This window comes from Pistacia vera, unplaced genomic scaffold, assembly GCF_008641045.1.
Source record: "Pistacia vera cultivar Batoury unplaced genomic scaffold, PisVer_v2 Contig427, whole genome shotgun sequence".
Lineage (NCBI taxonomy): Eukaryota > Viridiplantae > Streptophyta > Magnoliopsida > Sapindales > Anacardiaceae > Pistacia > Pistacia vera.
In genome coordinates, this window is record NW_022196254.1 from 794,307 (window position 1) to 816,703 (window position 22,397).

Sequence of the window (22,397 nt, forward strand, 5' to 3'; positions counted from 1 at the left end):
TTAATTCAACAAGACAGTAATAAGAAAACCCTTCAAATATATCCATAATTTATATTTCGTCTAACTATAATTTTACATACTCTAACCAAGAACAGGAGTATTGATGAGTAATTATAAAAACCTTCTTTTTCCTCTCTTCTCTTGTCTCCTTTTGTGATTAAGAAACAACAAAGTCAGAAGCAAGCTTAATTTGTAAATAGTAGTTCTACATAACAAATCAAGCCAATATATTCTGGGCATACAAAAATATTCTCTGTCAAAGAAATTGCACGCATTTTTATACATGAGCAAGAAGAGAGGATCAGGAATCGTAATGATTCGCTTATTTCAGTAACCCTTTAAGTAGACAGTAATTTACAGATGATTGACAGAACAACTCCATGATTTCAGAACAAGAAAAAGCATGAGACGATGGTGATAACAATGATGCCCAAGGTGGCAATAACTGAGCCTTGCTCAAAGGCTTTTTGCAAGCTTCCTGCCCGTGAAAAATGCTGGAAAGCAAGATATCCTGCAATCAGCAAGGCGATAATCACACCTGGTTGCGCTCCCCTGCGATACAATGAAATTACCAAGATGAGAAATAGAAGGCAAAAAAAAAAAAAAGCAACAATTTCAGTTATTCCCACACAACACATCTACTTGCCTTTGACTCATGACTTGATGAGGAGTCACAAGAACCAAGAGTAATGCCATCAATGGTAGCTCAAGCTCCCCTACAAAAATGAAGACAAATATAGGAACTGTTAAGGCCACTTCAAACACAACCTTTAAATTTTGTCATTGTCAAAAATCAAATTACCAGAAACCAATCCTAAATTATTTAGAAGAAGTACAAGTCTCAGTTGAGAGATATATATCAGCAGTGATATCACTGGTCCACGAAAAGTTAAAAATCTTCAGTCAAGATTTCAGTTTAACTAAAATTCATCTCCCCTCCTTCCAGATTTACAGCACTAACAATTTTCAGATTTTTGCACCCCCAGATTAGATTAAAGATGACAAATTTTATGGCCACAAGGAGAAATATAATAAATAAATAACTCTAAACATTAGCAAAACTAAAGGTGAACATCAAAGGTCATCATTTGAAAAATTAATGAAAGTCCCTTAACTCCTAAAGAGGCATTTTACAAAAATAATATAAGACAATTAATCTAAAAATCTCATCATTACATCACCCTGAACCAGAAAGTAATATGATTAAGTTCATGAGAGCCATGTCATTCTGAAATGAGAATGCCATTTGAGAATAAGCAATCTCCCAAGTAAGATTTCCAAAGCTCACAGTAAATCTAAGAAATTATCATCAAAACTTACCAGGAATAAAGAAGAAGAGACGAACAAGAAGTGCCAAGAATGCAGTCCAAACACCATATTCACCTCTGCAAAGTGCAAATTAAGCTAAAATAAGCCTCAAAAGAGGCAAGAAAACAAGTAACAACAATATTTCCCATATCAATAAAACATTAAGAGAACAAAAGAAAATTATACTGTCCTACTCTTCTGCAAATATTCGAATTTTTTCTTTTAAATCCACAACCTCAACAAAATTATGAGAGTTTGCGCACGTTTGTTTCGAAATAATGTAAAGATTTTGCGGACTCTAATCAACACTTGCACTCCTAGATACTCGGACATGCTATAATCTATTACAATTTATCACACGAAAATGGAAAATTAACACCAGATATCCTGAAAATGGCTTACTTGATCCAAGAGATGATACTTGCTGGTGCTTGTAGAGCAAATAACGGAACAAGAAACGATTTCTGAATAGCTGTGCCTTTCGTAACCATCAAAACCCTACACAATTAATTCATATCTCATCAGAACGTACTTCATGGACAAACCAAACCATATAAATCAATAAAGTCGATATAAGTTATAAATTCTGTGAATCAAGAGAGGAGAATACGCTGAAGAAATGGTAGAGATCCACTGAAGACTACGAGCCGTTAGAGGTGAAGCGTAACAAACCGCACTTAATCCTCTTCTCTTCTTCGCCATCACGACCGCCGTTTCTTTAAAATCGACCGAATATCTACAACGCAAAAAATTCAGAGCAATTCAAATAAGAAACAGAAACTCTTCGCGTTTTACATTAAAAACAACCGAATTTACTTTAATTTTAAAAACCTGAGAGGATTAAACGCGATTGAACTTGAACTGCGCGGGAGATCACCGGGGAGCTTCGTCCGGTGCGAGAGAGCAACCCCCTCGTACCTATTGGAAAGAGCGAGAGTGCGTGTTGGTGAGAGTGAAAGAGACAACATCTTCGTCCTGGTGATGTTGTTGTTAGTACGGCGTCGTTTTTTGCCGCCGAGAGATACCGGGAACGGTACAAGTGTAAAGAGTGTACTCTAGTAACTTTACTTATATTATTGGAGGGAGAAATGACAGACGGTTTCAAGTGAAGCTCTAACCGTTAATTTAAAGTCCTTACGTGTACGAGTACAATCAGGCTGAGTTCGTGGATCTAGACTTTGGAGTGGGGTCCAGTCAGGTGGGACATAATCAAGATTTCACGTGGCGGGTAACTATACGCCAGAACTATTCAGTTCGAGAGAGTCGTGACAGAATCATGGCCTTAAATCTAGCCAATAGCGTGCAGGCACGTGACGGATCCTCTGTTCTATGTCTCATTGTGGCCGTCTATTTTTTTTTTAAATTATGCTTGTAGTTGAAGTGTGTCGGTTGTTGATCCAAGAAAGCCCTGCTCAATTTCTATAGTGATGGAGGAAACTTATTTTTTTTAAAAGCTCCTGTATTATTTGTTATTAGAAACAAAAAACTGAATTTAAATCCTTCTTTTTAGTGTATAAACTAAGTTAATAAAATTTAAAAATATTTTATTTTATTTCAATTGTACTTTGTATCCCATTAGAAGTCAATTAGTTAAATTTTAAAAGAAAAATATTACGCTTTACAATCAAATTTCACAATCTTTTCTTACAACCTTAACGTGATAGCATAGTTAGTTTATCATGTCAACTCTCACCACACTCAAACTCTTACAACCTTAACATAGTAATAAAGATAGTACTGTCACGTCAACTTCCACCATACCCAAAACAACTTTGACTAGAAACGAACCTTAACATGGTAATAGAGTTGACACTATTATGTCAGTTTCCACCACACTCAAGACACTAAATGGTTTTAATTAAAAATGAACGGTTATTCCTTCATAAAGAAAGTACAATTGTTCCTTCGTAAGGAATAAATAGTCGTTCTTTATGAAAGAATGATTATGTCTTAAGAAATGATTAAACTTTCATATTCAATAAGGAACGATCGTTCTATATGAAAAAACAATTGTTTTTTATATCTAGTCAAAATCATTTTGTATTTTTAAGTGTGGTAGAACTGACATGATAATGTTAGAGTGATGCTATGGGTACTAATGGATGAGTACTAATATGTGTACTAACTAAAACATAGTACCCGTACTATGTGCATAGTACAGGTACTATGTTTTAGTTAGTACACATATTAGTACTCATCTATTAGTACCCAAAGTATTATTCATAATGTTATGAGTGTCGTAGAGTTAACGTAATAATGTCAACTCAGTTGCTAAGTCGAGTTGTAAGAAAAGTTTGTTGTGAGCGGAGTTGATTTAGGAGTCTCTGAGTGTTTGGCTGCCTGGATAGGCAAATCCTTCCCTTGTTATCTGAAAAACAGGATGAGTGATGCGGACGACGTGTCGTCTGTAACTAAGCAACATGTCGTACAATCTACTTACTGATGGACCACATGTCGTTTTTACAGGTGATTCAATTGCGTTTAAACAGAAGTGCAAAGACAGTAGAAGTGGAGTTGGGGGAAGACGAGGCGGTTAGACGCTGAGTTTCCGATGATTTTTACGATTATTTGCTTTTCTCTTTTAAATTAATTATCCCTCCCTAGATTTCCGGTGCAATGGCGACGCAAATTTCGAACTCCGAACCAGATTCTTGGTCCATGGAACCAAACTCTTCAGGTGAAATACAGTCGCACATTACTCCATTAATTCTTGATTTTGTTTTTCAAAAATGAAAAAAAAAAAAATTGTATCCTCTTTTCCTTATTTGAATGTAAATGTTCAAGTTTGCTGAGCGTTGTTTGAATGTGATTTTGCTTCAGTCGGTTTTGATGAGCACAGACTTGAGCAAGTTATAGCTGAAGGCTCATTAGACTTTGATGAATGGACTTTACTCCTATCAGAGATTGAGAATACATTTCATGTAAGTTCGAATTCCTCCTTCATGAACTGTTATATTTTTCTTTGTTTCATACTTGTAGTATGCTGTAACGGTGTATTTTTTTTTTTTTATTATTTTAATTTCGTTTTTACCCTTTTTTTGTAACTATAGGATGACATAGAGAAAATATGTTTGGTGTATGACGCCTTCTTGGCCGAGTTTCCTCTGTGCTATGGTTACTGGTTGAAGTATGCTGATCACAAGGCACGCTTGTGCACTGCTGACAAGGTTGTTGAAGTCTTTGAACGAGCCGTTCAAGCGGCTACCTATTCTGTTGATGTGTGGCTTCAGTATTGTTGCTTCAGCGTTTCAGCATTTGAAGATCCTCATAATGTTCGTAGGTAATCCCAGTATACTGGAGTTTTGTTCCAGTTCCTTGCATGTTTCTTGCTTATTTAACCAAATTGTTTTCTTCAAATTATCTGACAGATTATTCAAAAGAGCCTTGTCGTTTGTTGGAAAGGATTACCTATGTCATACCTTGTGGGATAAATACCTTGAATTTGAGTTTTCTCAGCAGCGGTGGAGTTCTCTTGCTCACATATACATCCAAACTTTGAGATTTCCAAGTAAAAGGTTACATAATTATTATGATAGGTATATCTCAACCCCTCTTTTGAGTAATTCTACCTTCACACTTGCTTATCCGGTAACCATAGATTGATTCTTTTGAATAACGACCTTGATTGCTGGGTTTTTGAAATTAACCTCTTGCATTTGAATCACTTATAATATGTATCTAATCTTTTTAAATCAGTTGTTCCGCTGAAAACATATTCTTTGTGTCACTTGTCCTTGCTTCATTGGAACATGTAGTGTTACCTTTAATTGTCTGCTTACCAAATTTTAGTTAATGTTCTCTTCAGCTTCAAAAAGTTGGCTGCTGCTTGGAAAGAGAAGTTTGATTGTCGGAATTCTGCCACCGAATTACAGTCAGACCTGGTACTTGAAAGTGGTGTCCCAAAATATTTTAGGGATGATGAAATCTCTGCTATCATCAAAGAACTGCTAGAGCCATCAGTTGGCTTAGCTAGATCTAAAGCAGTACAGAAATATGTACTTACTGGGGAACATATCTATAAGGAAGCATGTCAGTTGGATGAAAAGATACATTGTTTTGAGACTCGCATTCGGAGGCCCTATTTCCATGTGAAGCCACTTGATGGAGATCAGTTAGAAAATTGGCATGACTATCTGAACTTTGCTGAGAAGCAAGGTGATTTTGACTGGGTATGCCTTATATCTTGTGGTTCTTTTATGGACTTGGCAGTTGCCTTTTTCTCCCCCTTTTATGTGTTTAACATCTGTAACCTTTTTTCTATTTTTTATGTTAACTATAGGTGGTTAAACTCTATGAGAGGTGCTTAATTCCTTGTGCCAATTATGCTGAGTTCTGGATGCGTTATGTGGATTTCATGGAAAGCAAAGGGGGAAGAGAGATAGCAAACTTAGCATTGGCACGAGCAACGCAAATTTTTCTGAAGGTATAACTTTTAGAAACCACTTAATTCTTTCATCATTGTGAAGGAACTTATCTTACCGGTTTGAGATAAAGTGATTGATTGCTTTTTATTTGAAATGAGTAGCTTGTTCTTTCCACACGTTCTCATTATGATAGCAAATATTTTTCCAGCTGATTTCTCGATCACTAAACATGATTTATTTATTCATTTTTCCATTGTTTAAATTACTATATGTGAGTCTAAATATGATAAAGCAAAAGAAATAAATCACTATTTGTTCCTTTTTATGGAATTTAATCTGCTGAAATGTGCATTTTGCAATGCAAAAAGTAATTTCATGACATCAATTAAAGGTTGATAATTATTACATGACGTTCTTGGTTTGTAAGAACCTTGTGTTTTTGGTTAAAAATTGACTGAATTTCTTCAATTCATCTGGAGGAGGATTATGCCTCATGTCAATCTGATAATATTAGCAAAAATATACTTTGGCTTTATAACTATGGTCCTGTGATTTCAAGGACTTGCTGGATTTTTAATCCTGTTTGTGGAAATTTTAAGAATATATAATCTAGACGTCTCTTGCTTTCACTTGCTTAGAATAACTTGAGTGGAATTATGCAGGTGGTCCTATATTTTTTTTTTTTTTCTTGTCTTTTACATTACTCCTGGTAATTTTACCATAAATCTGTGCTATGTGAAATGTGGTTGATTACTGATTTTATAGGATAGTTTGAATTGATTACTTTATGCACGATCAAGATGTTTATGGCCATCCTCATGTATTATTTGCAGAGAATGCCAATGGTCCATCTTTTCAGTGCCCAGTATAAGGAGCAAATAGGAGATGTATATGCTGCCCGTGCTGCCTTTCTTGGATGTGATACTGAAGCAGATTCAACTTTTGTTGAAAATGTCACAATTAAAGCTAACATGGAAAAGCGTCTGGTGTGTAATCTACTATTTAATCACTGAGAAGAGCATAATTTATTGCTGGGATTTGGAATTAGTACTGATATATGCCAACTCTTTCCTAATGTTAGGGAAATTTTTTGGCAGCTTGCAATGTATTCAAAGAAGCATTAGAAACTGCTGCTGAGAAGAAAAAGTTGCATATTCTTCCTATACTGTATGTTCGTTTTTCACGACTTCAATACATGGTAGGAATTTAAGCTATGTTTGTAGTTTTTACCTGTTGGACTTACAAGTTATTAATTTTTATACTAATAGCACTTTCTGTTTACAGACTACTGATAGTGCAGATGCAGCGAGAGACATTTTAATAGATGGTGTCAAGCATGTGCCTCACTGCAAATTACTTCTGGAGGTATTCTGTCATATAACTTACTAACTGATTATCTGCGAAATTGTGATTTAAATTTATGTAGTTGAAAAACAATTATTCGGTTTTTATACCATGTGTAGGCTTGTGGTGACAACTAGACATAGAGCCAAAGTTAGTTTGGCATTCAAGGCTTTCTAGATTAAAAAATGTTGTATGATGAATTTTTATTATAATTCTAATGTCATAAATCTATTTGTTAGAGCTGTCAAGAATTATTTATTGTTAACTTATGCAGGAGCTGATAAAATTTGTAATGATGCATGGAGGGTCAAGACACCTGAATGTTGTAGACTCTGTTATAGCTAATGCAGTATATTCAGGTCCAGATGTACTTGATGCTTTTAGTCAGAAGGATGTGGAGGATGTATCAAGCTTATATTTACAGGTTACAATTCCAGTTTTTATTTTAATTCTTATATCTTCTATATTTTATAATCAGTTCCCATCTTAAAGGTCAATTACAAGCTAGCATAAAATAGATCATATTTCATTTTTTGGGTCGCATAGCTTAGTTCAATATATCTGTTTGAAATTTTAGGTTTCTCTTGTAGCATTGTGGAGCAAAGCCATCTGAAATCTTATTTTATCTTTGTGATTGTGCCACCTGTTCATGTTTGAGCTCTCATCTTTTTATCCTGCATGTTTCAGTCAATTGTCTATTGCACAAACACCCTTTTACCATATGTATTCCAAATTATTATTGTTTCCAACTTTCACCTACATGGTGCATGGTTTTATTGTTGTGCTGAGCTCAGAAGGAGGAAAAAGAAGTGCAATCATTGGTATTATTTCACATCTTTATCTGGATTTGAATCCTTTTGCTAATTTCAACAATTGTTTTCTTTGCTGAAAGATTCCAACATTTTAATTCTCATGAGTTGATAGTTAATTTAAAAGGACATCAGTTACATGATCATGTCCCCAACTTCAAATTTATTGTATTTCTTGCATATATATATGTATATTCTCTTTAATACATTCAGTACTAATGATCTATAGTGGTAGCAGTTCGTCGACCTGTGTGGTACCATCCATGATGTAAGGAAGGCATGGAATCGGCACATCAAATTGTTTCCACACTCTGTGAGGACTGCATATGAGCATCCTGCTGCAGGTACAAAACCATTGAAATCATTCATGGAAAGAAGGCTAAAAAGTATTGTTGCTTTGACTCCAAGGCCATCTGGATCTGACCACTCACTCCAGTCACCTTCTCAAGACAAGAAACTTTCTCCTTCAGAAAACTATGATAGCCAGTCTGACCATGATGCAACTGCACCGTTATCAGAACAGAAATCACCATTGCTGGAAAATCATGATATTCAATCTGATGCTGGTGCTAGAATTGACCATCTTCATTCAGGAGAAGCTGAAAACAGCGTACAGGAGAAAATGCAGCAGTTATCTCCTGAAGTTAGAGAGCAGCACAGAGAAGATATTTGTGAACCAATTGTGGCATCTCTTGATTTAGTACATGAAGTTGCTGCTGAAACTGAAACTAAAGCTTCTCTAGAATTCTCTAAAGATGCATCTGACCATGAATCCAAAGAGGATATGAAGCCACTTTCAGTGGAGAGACTTTCCTTATATAACCAAGAAAATCAATCTCCAAGCTCAGTGTGTGCCACATCTCATGAGCGTGAAGCTCCTCAAGAGACCAGTTTGTCTCACGAAAGCAATTTGAAGAGTGAAGCTCTACAAGAAAACAGTATGTCAAATGGAGATATGCTGCTGGGTGATCAGAATAATAATGGTAGTCAACTTCTATCCAGCTCAATGAGCACACAAGTGTCTGATTCTTCCCAAATTCAAACTGAAACCTTTAGTCCATCTTCTGTGGCATGCCATCAAAATTTTGTAAAAGAGGAACATTTACAGCCACAAAAACCTATGAATAGTGAGCGAAACTGGCGTCAGAAGCATAATAATGACAGAATTCACAGAGATTCCAGATTTGGGTTTCGAGGACATTCACATAAAAAGCAGCATCAACAGCGACGAGTTTCTCCACAACGGTACCCACGTGTTGAACCTCATGCTCAAATGCCTATGAATCGAGGTTATCCCTCTCAACCTTTGCCTTCACAGAACCCACAATTTGAGCAAGGGAGCCAAGCACAAAGTGACTACCCAGCATCTGCTAATCTTACAGCACCTCAAGCCTGGCCAATACAAAACATGCAGCAGCAGAATTTTGCTTCTGCATCTCAAGTACCTGCACAACCTGTTGCTTATGCTGAAGCACAAATGTCTCAGTTTCCTACGCAAAGTCATGAGCAGCAAGGGCATCTGCAGGGTAACCAAGGGTATAATCAAATGTGGCAATATTATTATTATCAACAGCAACAGCAGCAGCAGTTTCTTCTGCAACAGCAACATTTGCAACAACTGCACCAACAACAGCCCCATCAGCAGCAACAGTATCAGGCACAGCAATATTTTCAGCAACAACAGCAGCTACCCCATGTACAACAGCAGCTACAGATTCAGCAACCACATTTTCTACAACAGCAGCCCTATCAGCAGCAGCATCTACCATACCTGCAACCGCAACAGCAAATGCAGTATCAGCAGGTGCAGCAACAGCAACAACAACAACCACAACCACAACCACAACCACATCAGCAGCAACAACAACAACAAGAACAAAGACAACCTGAGCATCAAAACACTGTGTTGCAAATCAACACTAGGAGTCAGAACAGCTCTGAACAGGTCTTCAGCTAAATTTAATCATATGGTTAATTATTGTTATTATTGTATGTAGGTGCAAAAGAGGAGTTCTGAAATTGACCAGGAAAAATTAGTATAAGGAGCCAAATTCCATACTAAATATATCAGATAGCTTAAAAGTTTGCCACATTTCATACTAGCATTTATGGGACCTAAACTGTTTCTTTAATAATTTTGTCTGAAGAAATTTTTCAGATATTATACGCAACCCTAGAGTTCCATTATTTAGCTTAGAAGGATACGTGATACCACATGATGAGATGGTGATTTTTAGGTATCAGCTTGCTTTGATTCTCTTTTACAAGTTGCGAAATATGAGAAAAGTAATGTCTTCGAAGAAAGAATTCAATCTGATTTACATATCACCAGTTTACTGGGGTCTTTGGTTGTCATCTTTTTGAGTTTAAGTCTTGGCGCAATTCTTCTGAAAGCCAGAGCAATTTGTGGATTCAAGCCAATAAATTGTGACATCTCAGTTAGTTAAGCAAGCATGTGAGTTTTACTGCAGGCGATTTATTCTGATAAAATATGTTGCTTATATGGAGTACACTAAGACCTTAGTAGCTTGGCCATATTTCTCAAGTTTGGTAAACTGATAATTACTCCTGACCGCTTAAATATCTAAGAGTTCATACAGTTTTATGGTTTGCGTCTGTTTGTTTCTTTTTCCAGTTATCTTTGACCAAATTCTATGAGACCCTTGATCAAATTCATGTTGACATATGTCTCTGTTTTTCAATGATTTGATATCCTCATTATTTTCTTTTTTCAAAATCATGCAGGGCATAGGAGTTGCACCACCGTATAGTACAGGTGTGTCTGGGACTGTCACATCTGCTGCATCTCCAAATCCTCAGCATCAATCTCCCCAAAGTCTTTAAGGTGCTTACCCTTTCTGCTGACAAAGAGAAATGCACTTCAAAACTTAAGGTAATGTCCTACCGAGAATGTAGTTAAAAAGATCTTGAGATTGAAATCTTCATCTCAAATCACAACTTTGTTGACTCTGAGAGCTGACAAAGAGGCACCAATGTCAAATGTAATGGACTTCCATTTTGTGGATATGTATAGTATAAAGGTCAGGCAATATCATTTTGCATATCTCCTTGGCTAAAGTCTTGTCTCCATCTCTGTTTTAAAACTCGGACTGGACCGGCCGGTCCGACTGGGACCCAGCCTTAACTCCGGTCCGAGTTAACATGAAAACCGAAAGAGACATAAAACCCATTTTAGACCGGTAATAGACCGGTGGAACAGTACAAAACTGTCGGGCTGACCGGTTTGGATCTTAAAACGGTTCACTATTTTAGGATATTTATAGTATAAAGGTCAGGCAATATCATTTTGCATATGAAGTCTTGTATCCAACTATCCATGAGAAATTGAGTATAGAATTTTTGCTAAAAAAGAATTGCTCTCAAATTTACTTTATTCTTGAGACATGGAATGTATTCATACTTATACAATACCATCGAAGTTTCGAATTTTTATTGTCTCAACGCACAAAAGACCACCCTTGTAAAATTTACCAGTTATGATTTTTTTGATTCTTTTGAATTGAATATATAATAGTGTCTAGATGGGGAATTGAGAGCTAAATGTTGTTAAAAACTTGAAATATCACGAGACTGAATTTTCTGTTGTCATTTTTAAATCTCTATTTCTTTTTTATTTCATCCCCTTTTGCTTCTTCACAAATTACAAGAGGTCTGATGTACTCCCAAATATTGATTTGCTCCATCGATTGATTGTTTGAGAAAACTGATATAAAAATAGTATATGGTAATTGTACGCAGAAGTGGCATGTTTTATATATCAATTTTCATGGTCCTTTAAATGTTTACCCTTTAAGCCTCTCTGCAAAACAACATCTACTCCCAGAAGATCAATACAATGTTCAGATATCATGCATTTGGGATGTTTAAAAAGCCATTAGAAATAGTAGAGTAGCGACCTTTTTCAACCAAAGTTTGGAAGGGCATATAATTGTTTTAAGATGAAAGCTTGATTCTCTATCCTGAAAATGTACATAAGAAAGGTGGTTTCTTATTACTGGGAATGTTGATGTTCGGACTTCAGAATTCCAGTCTCCTGCACTTTTCCAAATGCCAGTGATATTAAATATGGGCCAGTGCACCTGGAGATATGACTAAATTGCANGACTGAATTTTCTGTTGTCATTTTTAAATCTCTATTTCTTTTTTATTTCATCCCCTTTTGCTTCTTCCCAAATTACAAGAGGTCTGATGTACTCCCAAATATTGATTTGCTCCATCAATTGATTGTTTGAGAAAATTGATGTAAAAATAGTATATGGTAATTCTGCGCAGAAGTGGCATGTTTTATATATCAATTTTGATGGTCCTTTAAATGTTTACCCTTTAAGCCTCTCTGCAAAACAACATCTACTCCCAGAAGATCAATACAATGTTCAGATATCATGCATTTGGGATGTTTAAAAAGCCATTTGAAATAGTAGAGTAGCGACCTTTTTCAACCAAATTTTGGAAGGGCATATAATTGTTTTAAGATGAAAGCTTGATTCTCTATCCTGGAAATGTACATAAGAAAGGTGGTTTCTTATTACTGGGAATGTTGATGTTCGGACTTCAGAATTCCAGTGTCCTGCACTTTTCCAAATGCCAGTGATATTAAATATGGGCCAGTGCACCTGGAGATATGACTAAATTGCAAAATGACAGAAACAGTTGACCACCATTGAATGACTTGATAGTAAAAGAGTAAAAAAAGGTTTCATGAACTCATGAGTTTGAGTCTTCACATGCTCTAATAGAGGTGGCCACTGAGAGACTTACCCCGTTATCAACTCAGGACCCTGGAAGATTAGTTGAGATGTACACAAGTTGACCCTAAACACTTCCAGATACCAAAAATAAAAAAAATGAAAGAGAGAGAGAGACAGAAAAAGTTTCCAGCATGTGTCAAATTGACTCTAATGCAATCAGATCAACCATCATTTACAAAGTCCCTGCACTTTTTAGAGGAATTAACAGTGTTCCTGCATTTTTTTTTATCAATGCAAGTACAAGATCCAGCAACTGAAGACAAACTGAACTAAAAAAGGTTGTGAAATTTAGTCTAATGGGATACGAAATTTACAGTTTTCAGGAAGAGAAGCAAACATTTAATACAGTAAAACAATGGTGGCTATGATTTAAAATTTACATGTACCCAAAATGTTCCAAAAAATGTATTAATCTCTCCAAATTTCTGAAGCAACAATAACTGTAGCTGTATTACACTAGTAAGTGCTGCTACTTTACATTACCAGCCACTGGTCAAGACAACAGAGCAGCTGTAGAATAAAATATATGATGATACACATATATCTTATTATTTCAAAATGATATTACATCATGCAATTGCAATCTGTTTCCAACATCAATTTCAGAAATCCGAAGACACAACATATTAAAATTGTCAGGGTTGATCAATGTCATGAGAAATAACTATATCAACAACGTTCACAGAAAAAGATAACGGAAGCACCAATAAAATTCTACGTACCTATTATTTTGCCACTGGCAGAATCTACATGACCTGCAGATAAGGCATGCAAAATTGTGAAATTGCACTAAGAAACATAATATTTAACACATGCAATGATCCCCCTCCAGAAAGTTTAAGTACTGTCACCCTTCTTGGTTAAAAAAACACAAAGACGTGCCGACAGGAGGTTATAACTTAAACTTTTAGAACCTACAAATCACCATTTTCTTTTAATTCTGCAATGTAGATGATCAAAAATTCAAGTCCTTCCCACAATCTGCTCAATAAACTACTCTGAAACAGGACATAGAGTAGAAAAGAATTAAGAAACGAAACTTCCGCCATTCAGGTAGTTTTTGATCCATCAAATCATAGAGTCTAGCATCCGAACCTTAATGCATAGCACTAACACCTCATCCATCGCCAGTTATAGTTTAGGGAATTCAAAACCTAAATTCATGGTGATTCACACATAATTAAGGGAGGAGTTATGGCTTGGACTGGAATCCTCCTGGAAATTTCACCAGTAAGGTGCAGGTGGCATCCAAATACTGGTTAAATCAATTAAGCACTAACTTAGAGGATATGGCCTTAATCTCTTAATCACCAATCCACCACAGACTTATACCCTCTATCCAAGAATTTATTTTTCTCTCAGACTTCAATTCCCACTTGACTCATACACTTCTCAAATCTATGGCATCAATTACTCACTTGAAATAGTGATCTAAAACATCATAATGTAGATATAGATCAATAAAACATGTTAGGACTTACAAACGGCTTTGACTCGTCCTCACCTCTCTCGTAACAAATTACCTTCTTCTCTGATATTAAACTGATAATACCACATGAGAAAACCCAATGCACAAAAAGAATAATAAAAAAGATGAAGGATGTCCAATAATAGAGACTTAAATGTCTACTTGAGAGGCTAATAGCAATAGAAACAAGGAACGCTACTGTATATTGAAAACAAATAAAAGTTCAAAGATAACAGTTTAAGTATAGACGAAAAGCAAATAAATAATAGATGTCAGCATTCAGAATCAAAACAGAAAGACAAGGTTTAAAATAAGCAGCAGTTTATGGTATTATTCACAATTCTAGTCACTGAATAGAGAATAGAAGCTTCATTTCACTCCATCCTGCATAACCTCTATTTGCAAGACAATTATAACCACTGAACGAGCAATCTATAAAAAAGTTAATCTTTTCCAATAAAAAATAGCTTTCTTTTCCATCTCTTCTTCATTTCTCACTTAAGTAAAAGAAATTCTTTCCACTTAAGTTCACCAATGTGGCAATGTCCAAAACCTATTAATATGCTTTTTCCCAAGCATCAACTATGGGCCACTATAACAAGTTTCTCAATTTTTTTTTGGGTTTTCCTTGAGCACTAGCTAAGAGTCAGGCTTCTTCAATTTTTCATAATATCAAATAAATCGATAACAGAAATGACATGATAGTACGCATGAAGTGTTGTCAGTTTTCCTAATAAGAAAATTAAGAGGTTCAATTGTATATCAACAATATTTAAGTAAACTATTATGCATAAAGATCCTTATCAAAAAAATCAACGAAGACAAAATTAATCAGATGAAATAATATGATATTTGCTACCATCAACATGTCAGCTTCGAAACTAACTGCTATCATTTATTTATTGAATCTGTACAGAATTGTTGATGGAACAACAAATATTCAAGTAAAAACTCAAAATAAAATACTGTAATCAATATGAAGTTTAGCTTCCTACAACATTTGCATTACACTTGATGTTCATGTCTTTGTCTATTGTACTTTTAAATTATTTTAGCATTTTTTAAGTCATTATTTCCTAAAAGACTGTACATTCACTGACTTCTTAAAAAAGTTTAAGGCTTTCTTTTCTGCATCAACAGTAAAGCACCCTTCTACCACATGCCAAATATATAGCACTCAGAGAAACAATTGTCTAAGTCCATACTTGTATCTTACAGTGTTTGCTTCTCTATTCTGATTATTTATATAAACAATGATTTAGTGATGAAAGCCTTAAATGATGTTATAAGTGTTCAATTCGAAGTTACTTTCATAGTATAAGCATACAAGGAATCTGAATACCTTTTGCGGAAAAAGAATGTAGAACAGCATTGACAACAGTAATTCAGATTAGGCAACAGATAAGAAAGAAAACAAGAGTCTGCAAAATTATACTTTACAAGATAATAATTCATATATGTCCCCTTATATGCCAGCAAGCTTTTAACTGTACAATAAAAAGAAACATCTCTAGAACTACCTTCCAAAAAATTAGACAGAGCACTGCACAGGGTTGCCAGCAGGGAGGAGAAAGAGATGGAACAAGCTGACTTACCAATAAGACAATCAATAGTTTATTCGATAGTTAATCATCTCAAAGCTAGAAAGAAAAGAGAAGTGAGCAATAAAATCAGAGACCAATTTTCGCTCAAAAGTGAACGAGAGGGACAAAGAGCTATATTCAAGCTAGTGAAGAGAAACAAGGTACTATTATTCCTTGTTACCGAATGTCTTGGCTATGATAGGACGTACATCTTCAGCATCAGCCAGGGTCTCTAAGAAGGGGAGTAATGAAATTAGTGAACAATCAGATGGATCATCAAACCAACTCTTAATAGGAATCCCATTATTCACTTGTAGCCTGAAGACCTGAAATGATGAATAAGTACAAGGCTTAAAACTCAGGAAAGTATCTAATACAGAAGTTGCTTAACTTCTGTTGTTTAAGTCTTTCTTTACCACTTTACTTAGGTAATACAATTATTGTTATCTTACCATCAAGCAAATGCAACAGACCTCAGTCTCTTTTCTGCTAAAGGTTAATGATATGTAATGGCCAACTGGAAACTAATTGCTTCTGAACATAGAACCTATGGATTTTTGCACAATTACCAGTTTACATAGTCACATTCACAGGACAAATTAAGGTCTATTTACAATGAAAAGCAAGATCCCAACAACTTAGTTTAAAAGACAAAGATACAATATAGAGTACTCTGAATGGATTTGCATGTGCATGTGCATGATTTTTAACTGAAAACAAGAAGAAATGGGGCAAAAGCATGAGGCCAACATAAAAATTTTAACATACCTGAGGAGAATTGTCAATTATAGCAACTTTTGCAAGATCAACACCTAAAACTGTTAAATCTTTAGTATAAGTTCCATCTGAAAAAATGCATGATTCACGATAAACACGTCGAGATATAAGCTTTCCATCTGGATCCAGTATATCCAGAAGTTGTGCTGCGTAGATGCTTTGGCTGGCTGTAAAGATAACAACTTCAAACATTTCCGCAACCCTCTCCAAGAATGTATGGAGATAAGGTCTCTCTTTTACGTAAACAGTGTGCTCTTTCATGTTGAAGAAAACAGTAAAGGTAAAATCTGCATCATTGCAATGATCAAGTGTAGAGTGAACAAGTGTTTCTGCACAAACAAAAGCCACAGTAGTGGAACCTTTTAGCATTTCCACACACATCTCCAAAGAAAATTTAAAAAGAGAACAATTATGCTACATAAAATTCTCAACCGGAGATCTACAAACAGTTCTCAGGTCAAACCAACCCCAGGATTCACTGGACAATAGTCATAAGTTATTCACTTATTCCAAAAGTACATAAGAACCATTTGATCATCTAGACTAGTATTTACAAGAAATCATTTTGCATGCACTGGAATATGGGAAAGATCACATCAAAAGAAATTGAATTAATACATTATCTTACCATCCAAATCAAGTACTAGGGTTACAGGCTTCCTTCTCCGACTATCCTTTGGCAATATAGTTGGCCGAAAATTTGACACATCAGATAGCTCAGGTAAATTTTTGATAAACAACTGAGGATCAAAGTGCTCTGCCTGATCTGAGTCAGAATTAATATCAACTTCCTGGTTGAAGGATTTCATCTGACCAATTGCTAGATACAAGCTAGCTTTATCAGGATCAGTTGTGGCTTCTTCGCCTAAATTGACATCATTGGTATAGCTGATTGTGGCAGTATCCTCAAGAAAAGGCAGAATCATATATTGGTCAGCCACATCGAATAACATACTTGGCTCCGGACACTTGTAATCAGGAAAAGGCTTGGACTCGGTGGTAGCACCATCAACAGAATTCCCATCCAAAGGTACTCCAGCAATAATCATGTCAGAAATAAAGAAATCTGATACATTACAACTTTGATAGTCACTTGAACCTCCATTGTCACAGCTGTCATCAGCTCTCATCCCTGATGCATCAGGTTCCTTGCCGTTCCCTGGAATATTTAAAAGAAAGTTAGCGATAATATATACAGTTACCTAGCAAAAACAAGAAACAATATGAACTATACTTAAACTCTTGTGTTTAATTATTCCATTTTGTCTCAAAAAAATTTTGGTCACCATGGGACAATTATATCAAGCATTTCCAAGCTCAGGCATTGCTAAGCCTGGCTTTACTAATTTGCAGCCCTAAGGTTGATATTCCCCAAAAAATATGTTTTCTTACCAGGACTTGAACCTTCATTCTGGTGGGAAGAAAATATGTGAACTACAAACAGAAAAATGAAAGTGGTGGAAACTAAATTTTGTTAGATTTATATACTTTCCTTTTTCTGCAATGAAAAGGAACTTCGTGAATAGTACAGTTAATTGTCACTTTATTCTAGTGGATATTTTCAACAGCAGTGCTCAAAATCATGTCTATCCTTTTTTTCTCTTTTTTATAGCAGACAAGTAGTATATTGAAATGAGAATTAGAGTCTACAATGGTGAACCAGGTGTCCATTGCAGGAGTGCCAGACCTTTACACCCAAATAAAATAAAATAAAATATTAAGTATTAACCAAACAGATATGGGAATTACCTGTATCATAGTTGATATTTGGTTCACCGAAGACTTCAAATGGCTCCAGGACAGGAGAAAAAATTGTCTCTAAGTTTGATGAACAGGCGTGGGTAGATTCCTATAATTCATGAGAGTTATTCACACATCACAACCAAATTAATCAAAGGGGGTATATATATATATATATATATATTGTTCATTTGTTACTGAGTCACTTTGTCAGCAAGCAAAAAAGTATTAACCAAAGTTTGTATGGGGTAAATTAATATGGAAAAAATCAGTCAAACATACAGGGGCAGCAAAATGAAAGCATATCAAGCTTAAACAGTTATCAGATCAAGGTAATCCAAAATCAAAAAGAAGAAATTTAAAATATTGAGAAAAATCATACACAATATTCATGTCTAAAAATGTTTACCGTTCTCCCAATAGTTTCAGAGTCAACAGAAATTGATGGCTGCATCTCAAACTGAGAATTTTCTTCATCCAGCAATTCTTGCTGCTCAATGGCTACATCACAATCAAAGCACAAACTGGACGCTTCCATGCTTGAAGAAACTAACAAGAATAATTAGCAAGTGCATTAAAAAATATACACTTATCACGTACAAGAATGATTTCAGCATTAAACAGGAAACTAGAAACCCAGCTGATATATCATTAAAATAGTGTTCATTCACATTGCTCTTCTGGATTAATTTAAACCAAATCAATTTCTTTTCACATTATAAAATGGTAATTCATGTTCTTTCTCCTCCAGAAAATCTGGTATAAAATTGAGGAACTATGATTTGGAATTGAACTTCAAATAATTTTTATCCACAATCACAACAGAAGTACCATGAGATGCAATATGTAAATACGTTGTACTAATATAATTAACAGACAACACTATCACCAACAATAAAACCGCAAATCCATCTCATCTGGTCATGATTTTGCATTTTGCCAGTACTTAGGCAAATCAAAAGGATGTATGCCCATACTTCAACAAGATAATAAGATAAATCTACATGGATTATGAATGTAAAGATGTGAATATGCAACATGAGACACATTTTGAAAACTTTTATACAGAACACAGCACTGTATCTCTAAAATCATCCGAGAGACATCACATCAACCAGTTTTAAGTGTAGATGTAGCCACTTACCATCATGACAGTTTTCCATGCATGCATTAAATTCAGCTGTTTGTTGGGCAATCTTTACATGGGAGCATGAATGTTTGCAAATTACACAAGACTTCAGACACACACGAAGACCATATTTTTCTTTTACAGAGCTTGTACTGGATTTGGTCTTCATTTTTAAAGATGGCATTTGATCCAAGTTGGTGATATTTACCACAATCTTGATCCCTGAACATCAGTGGGAAAATAACACCCTCCAAAAATAAAAAGCAGCAACAGAGGCTGTGTCACAGATAACAAACATAGTCAAAATAAGAAGCAAGGATATCAAAACAGAAAGAGATATGGTTTAGCTAGTAAAATTTTTTCGACTTCTACATAAAAAAGGAAGAAGTATTTAAGCAGTATAACTCATAGAAAGTAGAAAAGAGTCACGAAAAAAATAACATTTTATCAGTAGATGCCTGTACCAATAAAGCTAGCATAACTGAAAGTGCTATCAATGTACAACCTTATTCTAAAACAACCACAGTCATCCAAATATAGCATGAAACTTACAGATCAATAACCTGCATAAGTTTAACCCTCTAGATAACAAAATAAAGTACATAGAATTATCAAAAAAGTCTTCAAAATCAACCAAACGACAAAGCACAAGCTCAATAATTCGAAGATGAACAGATAAAAACCAAGTCAAACAACCGGTTGGGTGAGTCAAAACCATAGCTTAATAAGGTAACACTTAAAAAATTAAGATAATTACAGGAACAAAGAAATTATACTAAAAATGTTCATAATTAGCAACTTATAGATTTAACTTCTATCATCAATTTTGAAGATAAATCATAATTAAGCTCAAATAAAAAAGCACTTAAACTAAAAACGCACACCACATTCCACAAAAAATATGTAAAGTTAAAAACTTCAAAAGTAAAAGTCAACCAAGGAGCGAATCACAAAAGTTGTGTAAAATTCAACATCATACCTCAATTACACTACAAAACCAGACGAACTCACAAAAACAAAGCTTGAAAACTGTTCATAAAAGCTTTCATAATTAAATGAAACCCTAGAACCAGCCAGCTCAAATGACAGTTATACAGTTCAACTATCAACCAACCATACCGTTAATAAAAAAAAAAAATGAAAATGGATCAAATTGAGTAGAAAAACAGAGCTTCAAAATTACACAAAAATGGTGAAATTTGATTACAGAAACAGGAAGAGAAGACACACACCTGTTGCTTAGAAAGAAGCAAAAACTCTTGTCTTTGGCTTCTAAAATTAAAACTAAGACTAAAACTATAGGACTTTTGTTTTGTTGTGTTGTGTTTCAGTTTCTCTCTCTTTTACTTCCACGAGCGGTCAAGACAGGGTGGTGCTGTCCGCTGTCGTTGGATCGTACGGACGGCTGAGATTGAATCTTTTGGGGAAGGACGTTAACCCGGTAGGAATTTGCCACGTGGATTTTGGAACCAGCTCAGTCCTACGCGTTGACACGTGCTCCTTCGTCGAACAAAGGAGTAAAGCTTCCTCCTTTTCTTGATGTGATTGATTTTTTTTCAAATAAAAAAAAAATATATTTTATATGAATCATCTTAGCATAATTAAACAATACGCATAAAAAATGACTATTCAACTCAAAGTCTTCCATATATTATTTAAGACCTTTTTACTTCGAATAATATGACTTATTAATAAGGGTCGTCATTTTTTAATATTTATCTAATTATTAATTTTAAAGTCTAAAAATTAGTTGAATTATATATAAATTAATTAAGATAACCTTGATCACGCAATATATATAATCAAATTAGGTTAACCCCTTTTCTCCCTTTTGATATTGCCATAAGGAGGCATTTGGTTTAAGGAATATTAGATTACTGAAAATATTGGATTATTGAAAAGTTAGATTACTTTAAAGATTATTAAAAATATTTAGAAAAATGTGTTTGATTAATTGGTGGGTTTGTTATATTAATATGTTTGGTTGGGAGGAATAAATTGGTGAGTATGTTATTTAAATTATTGAATTGTCCTCTAATTAAATATTATTATTATATTATTTTTTAATATTGATTATTATTTGGATTATTATAACCCCCTGCATTTAAAAACTTAGCAAAAACAACCCAGTAATAAAAGTTTGGAAAATCAACAAAGCACCCTCACCAACCCGGCCACTGTCGGCCGTCGACAACCACCGTAGGCCGCTGACAGCCGGCAACCTAACGGTGCACGAAAGGCAGGAAATGGCTTTCATGTACCGTATGGCCATTTTCGGCCAGAGATCTAGCCATCGACGGTTAGATCGATGGCCATTAACGGCCACAAACAGCCAGATCGATGACGGATCTGGCCAGAAATGGCCATATTGACGCACGGAGGCTATTTTGGGCCTTCTGTGCGCCGTTCTGGCAGCAGCTGGCCACAACAATGGTTACCCGCAGTAGGTGGCTAGGGGTGGTGGCTTGGGTAGGCTGTAATTTGTTTTGAATTCAAGGGTAATTTATTTACTTCTCACCAAATTTAAGGTTGACTAAATTAATGTAATTTATCTATTATTGTGTGACTTAATGGTAAAGAGCAAAAGAATGTTTCATAAGCTCTTGAGTTTAAGTCCTCCAGACATTAATAGGGATGGTCACTGGGGTTCTTGTCCGATCGGCAGTTCCAAAACCAATGATGGTTCAAAGAAATTAATGAAAATGAAGACGTATTCAAAGAAATTGATTATACTTTAAATATTTGTAAACTAGAATCAAAATTGAGATAGTTATATTGTATTTGTAGACTTGTATTTCTAATGAAGATATAATTGTTAATGTTAATTCTTAATCTTAATTTCTAAGTTTATATATATAATTTATAATTATAACTTATAAGTAATAAAAAGTGTTGAAATTCAATTAATATTTCAATGTCTCATTATTTTATTATATTTCATAGCGATTATTTTTTTTTAATTAATACATATACAAAATGTCACTAAATATAAAATATTTTTATAATAATTATTAATAATAAATCAAAATTACCATAATTTATAAATATTAAATATTAAACAAAAATTGTAGGCTAGCCCATGTGTTAGCCCACGACACGCTATACG

General features: G+C 34.8%; 3 protein-coding genes across 4 annotated transcripts; 1 reads left to right on the forward strand and 2 right to left on the reverse strand.

Moving 5' to 3' along the window:
• Window positions 1–173: 173 nt before the first annotated feature.
• Window positions 174–2,408, reverse strand: LOC116143178 (cold-regulated 413 inner membrane protein 1, chloroplastic-like). Its single transcript, XM_031428608.1, has 6 exons — window positions 2,140–2,408; window positions 1,919–2,044; window positions 1,711–1,806; window positions 1,321–1,385; window positions 647–716; window positions 174–552 (listed from the first exon to the last, which is right to left on the reverse strand). Exons 1-6 carry the CDS (start codon window positions 2,274–2,276, stop codon window positions 387–389), a joined length of 660 nt encoding a protein of 219 aa, XP_031284468.1. The 5' UTR covers window positions 2,277–2,408; the 3' UTR covers window positions 174–386.
• A 1,424-nt stretch (window positions 2,409–3,832) lies between these two features.
• Window positions 3,833–10,911, forward strand: LOC116143259. Of its 2 annotated transcripts, XM_031428712.1 has the most exons (12): window positions 3,833–3,985; window positions 4,129–4,229; window positions 4,359–4,588; window positions 4,677–4,844; window positions 5,114–5,477; window positions 5,588–5,731; window positions 6,506–6,658; window positions 6,754–6,870; window positions 6,957–7,037; window positions 7,291–7,440; window positions 8,064–9,770; window positions 10,571–10,911. In XM_031428712.1, the coding sequence occupies exons 1-12, from the start codon at window positions 3,925–3,927 to the stop codon at window positions 10,667–10,669; spliced, it is 3,375 nt and encodes a 1,124-aa protein (XP_031284572.1). In that variant the 5' UTR covers window positions 3,833–3,924; the 3' UTR covers window positions 10,670–10,911. The 2 variants fall into 2 exon arrangements, with proteins under 2 accessions (XP_031284572.1, XP_031284573.1); XM_031428713.1 differs by lacking the exon at window positions 3,833–3,985 and having other exon boundaries at window positions 4,133–4,229; window positions 4,359–4,580.
• A 4,522-nt stretch (window positions 10,912–15,433) lies between these two features.
• Window positions 15,434–20,592, reverse strand: LOC116143222 (CTD small phosphatase-like protein 2-A). The gene is made up of 7 exons (XM_031428665.1): window positions 20,524–20,592; window positions 19,307–19,567; window positions 18,572–18,711; window positions 18,172–18,271; window positions 17,051–17,581; window positions 16,414–16,751; window positions 15,434–15,971 (listed from the first exon to the last, which is right to left on the reverse strand). Exons 2-7 carry the CDS (start codon window positions 19,473–19,475, stop codon window positions 15,813–15,815), a joined length of 1,437 nt encoding a protein of 478 aa, XP_031284525.1. The 5' UTR covers window positions 19,476–19,567; window positions 20,524–20,592; the 3' UTR covers window positions 15,434–15,812.
• Between the last annotated feature and the right edge of the window lie 1,805 nt (window positions 20,593–22,397).

What these genes read in the sequence shown, in the direction of transcription:
- LOC116143259 (XM_031428712.1), top strand. Translation starts at nt 3,925, where the DNA reads ATGGCGACGCAAATTTCGAACTCCGAACCAGATTCTTGGTCCATGGAA. An exon ending in TTACATAATTATTATGATAG is followed by an intron (nt 4,845 to 5,113) that starts GTATATCTCAAC and finishes TGTTCTCTTCAG; the next exon opens with CTTCAAAAAGTTGGCTGCTG. An exon ending in TTTCACGACTTCAATACATG is followed by an intron (nt 6,871 to 6,956) that starts GTAGGAATTTAA and finishes TTCTGTTTACAG; the next exon opens with ACTACTGATAGTGCAGATGC.
- LOC116143178 (XM_031428608.1), bottom strand. Translation starts at nt 2,276, where the DNA reads ATGTTGTCTCTTTCACTCTCACCAACACGCACTCTCGCTCTTTCCAAT. An exon ending in TCTCTTCTTCTTTATTCCTG is followed by an intron (nt 717 to 1,320) that starts GTAAGTTTTGAT and finishes TCATTTTTGTAG; the next exon opens with GGGAGCTTGAGCTACCATTG. An exon ending in CATCAAGTCATGAGTCAAAG is followed by an intron (nt 553 to 646) that starts GCAAGTAGATGT and finishes ATTGTATCGCAG; the next exon opens with GGGAGCGCAACCAGGTGTGA.
- LOC116143222 (XM_031428665.1), bottom strand. Translation starts at nt 19,475, where the DNA reads ATGCCATCTTTAAAAATGAAGACCAAATCCAGTACAAGCTCTGTAAAA. An exon ending in CTGAAACTATTGGGAGAACG is followed by an intron (nt 18,272 to 18,571) that starts GTAAACATTTTT and finishes CATGAATTATAG; the next exon opens with GAATCTACCCACGCCTGTTC. An exon ending in AAATATCAACTATGATACAG is followed by an intron (nt 17,582 to 18,171) that starts GTAATTCCCATA and finishes TAAATATTCCAG; the next exon opens with GGAACGGCAAGGAACCTGAT.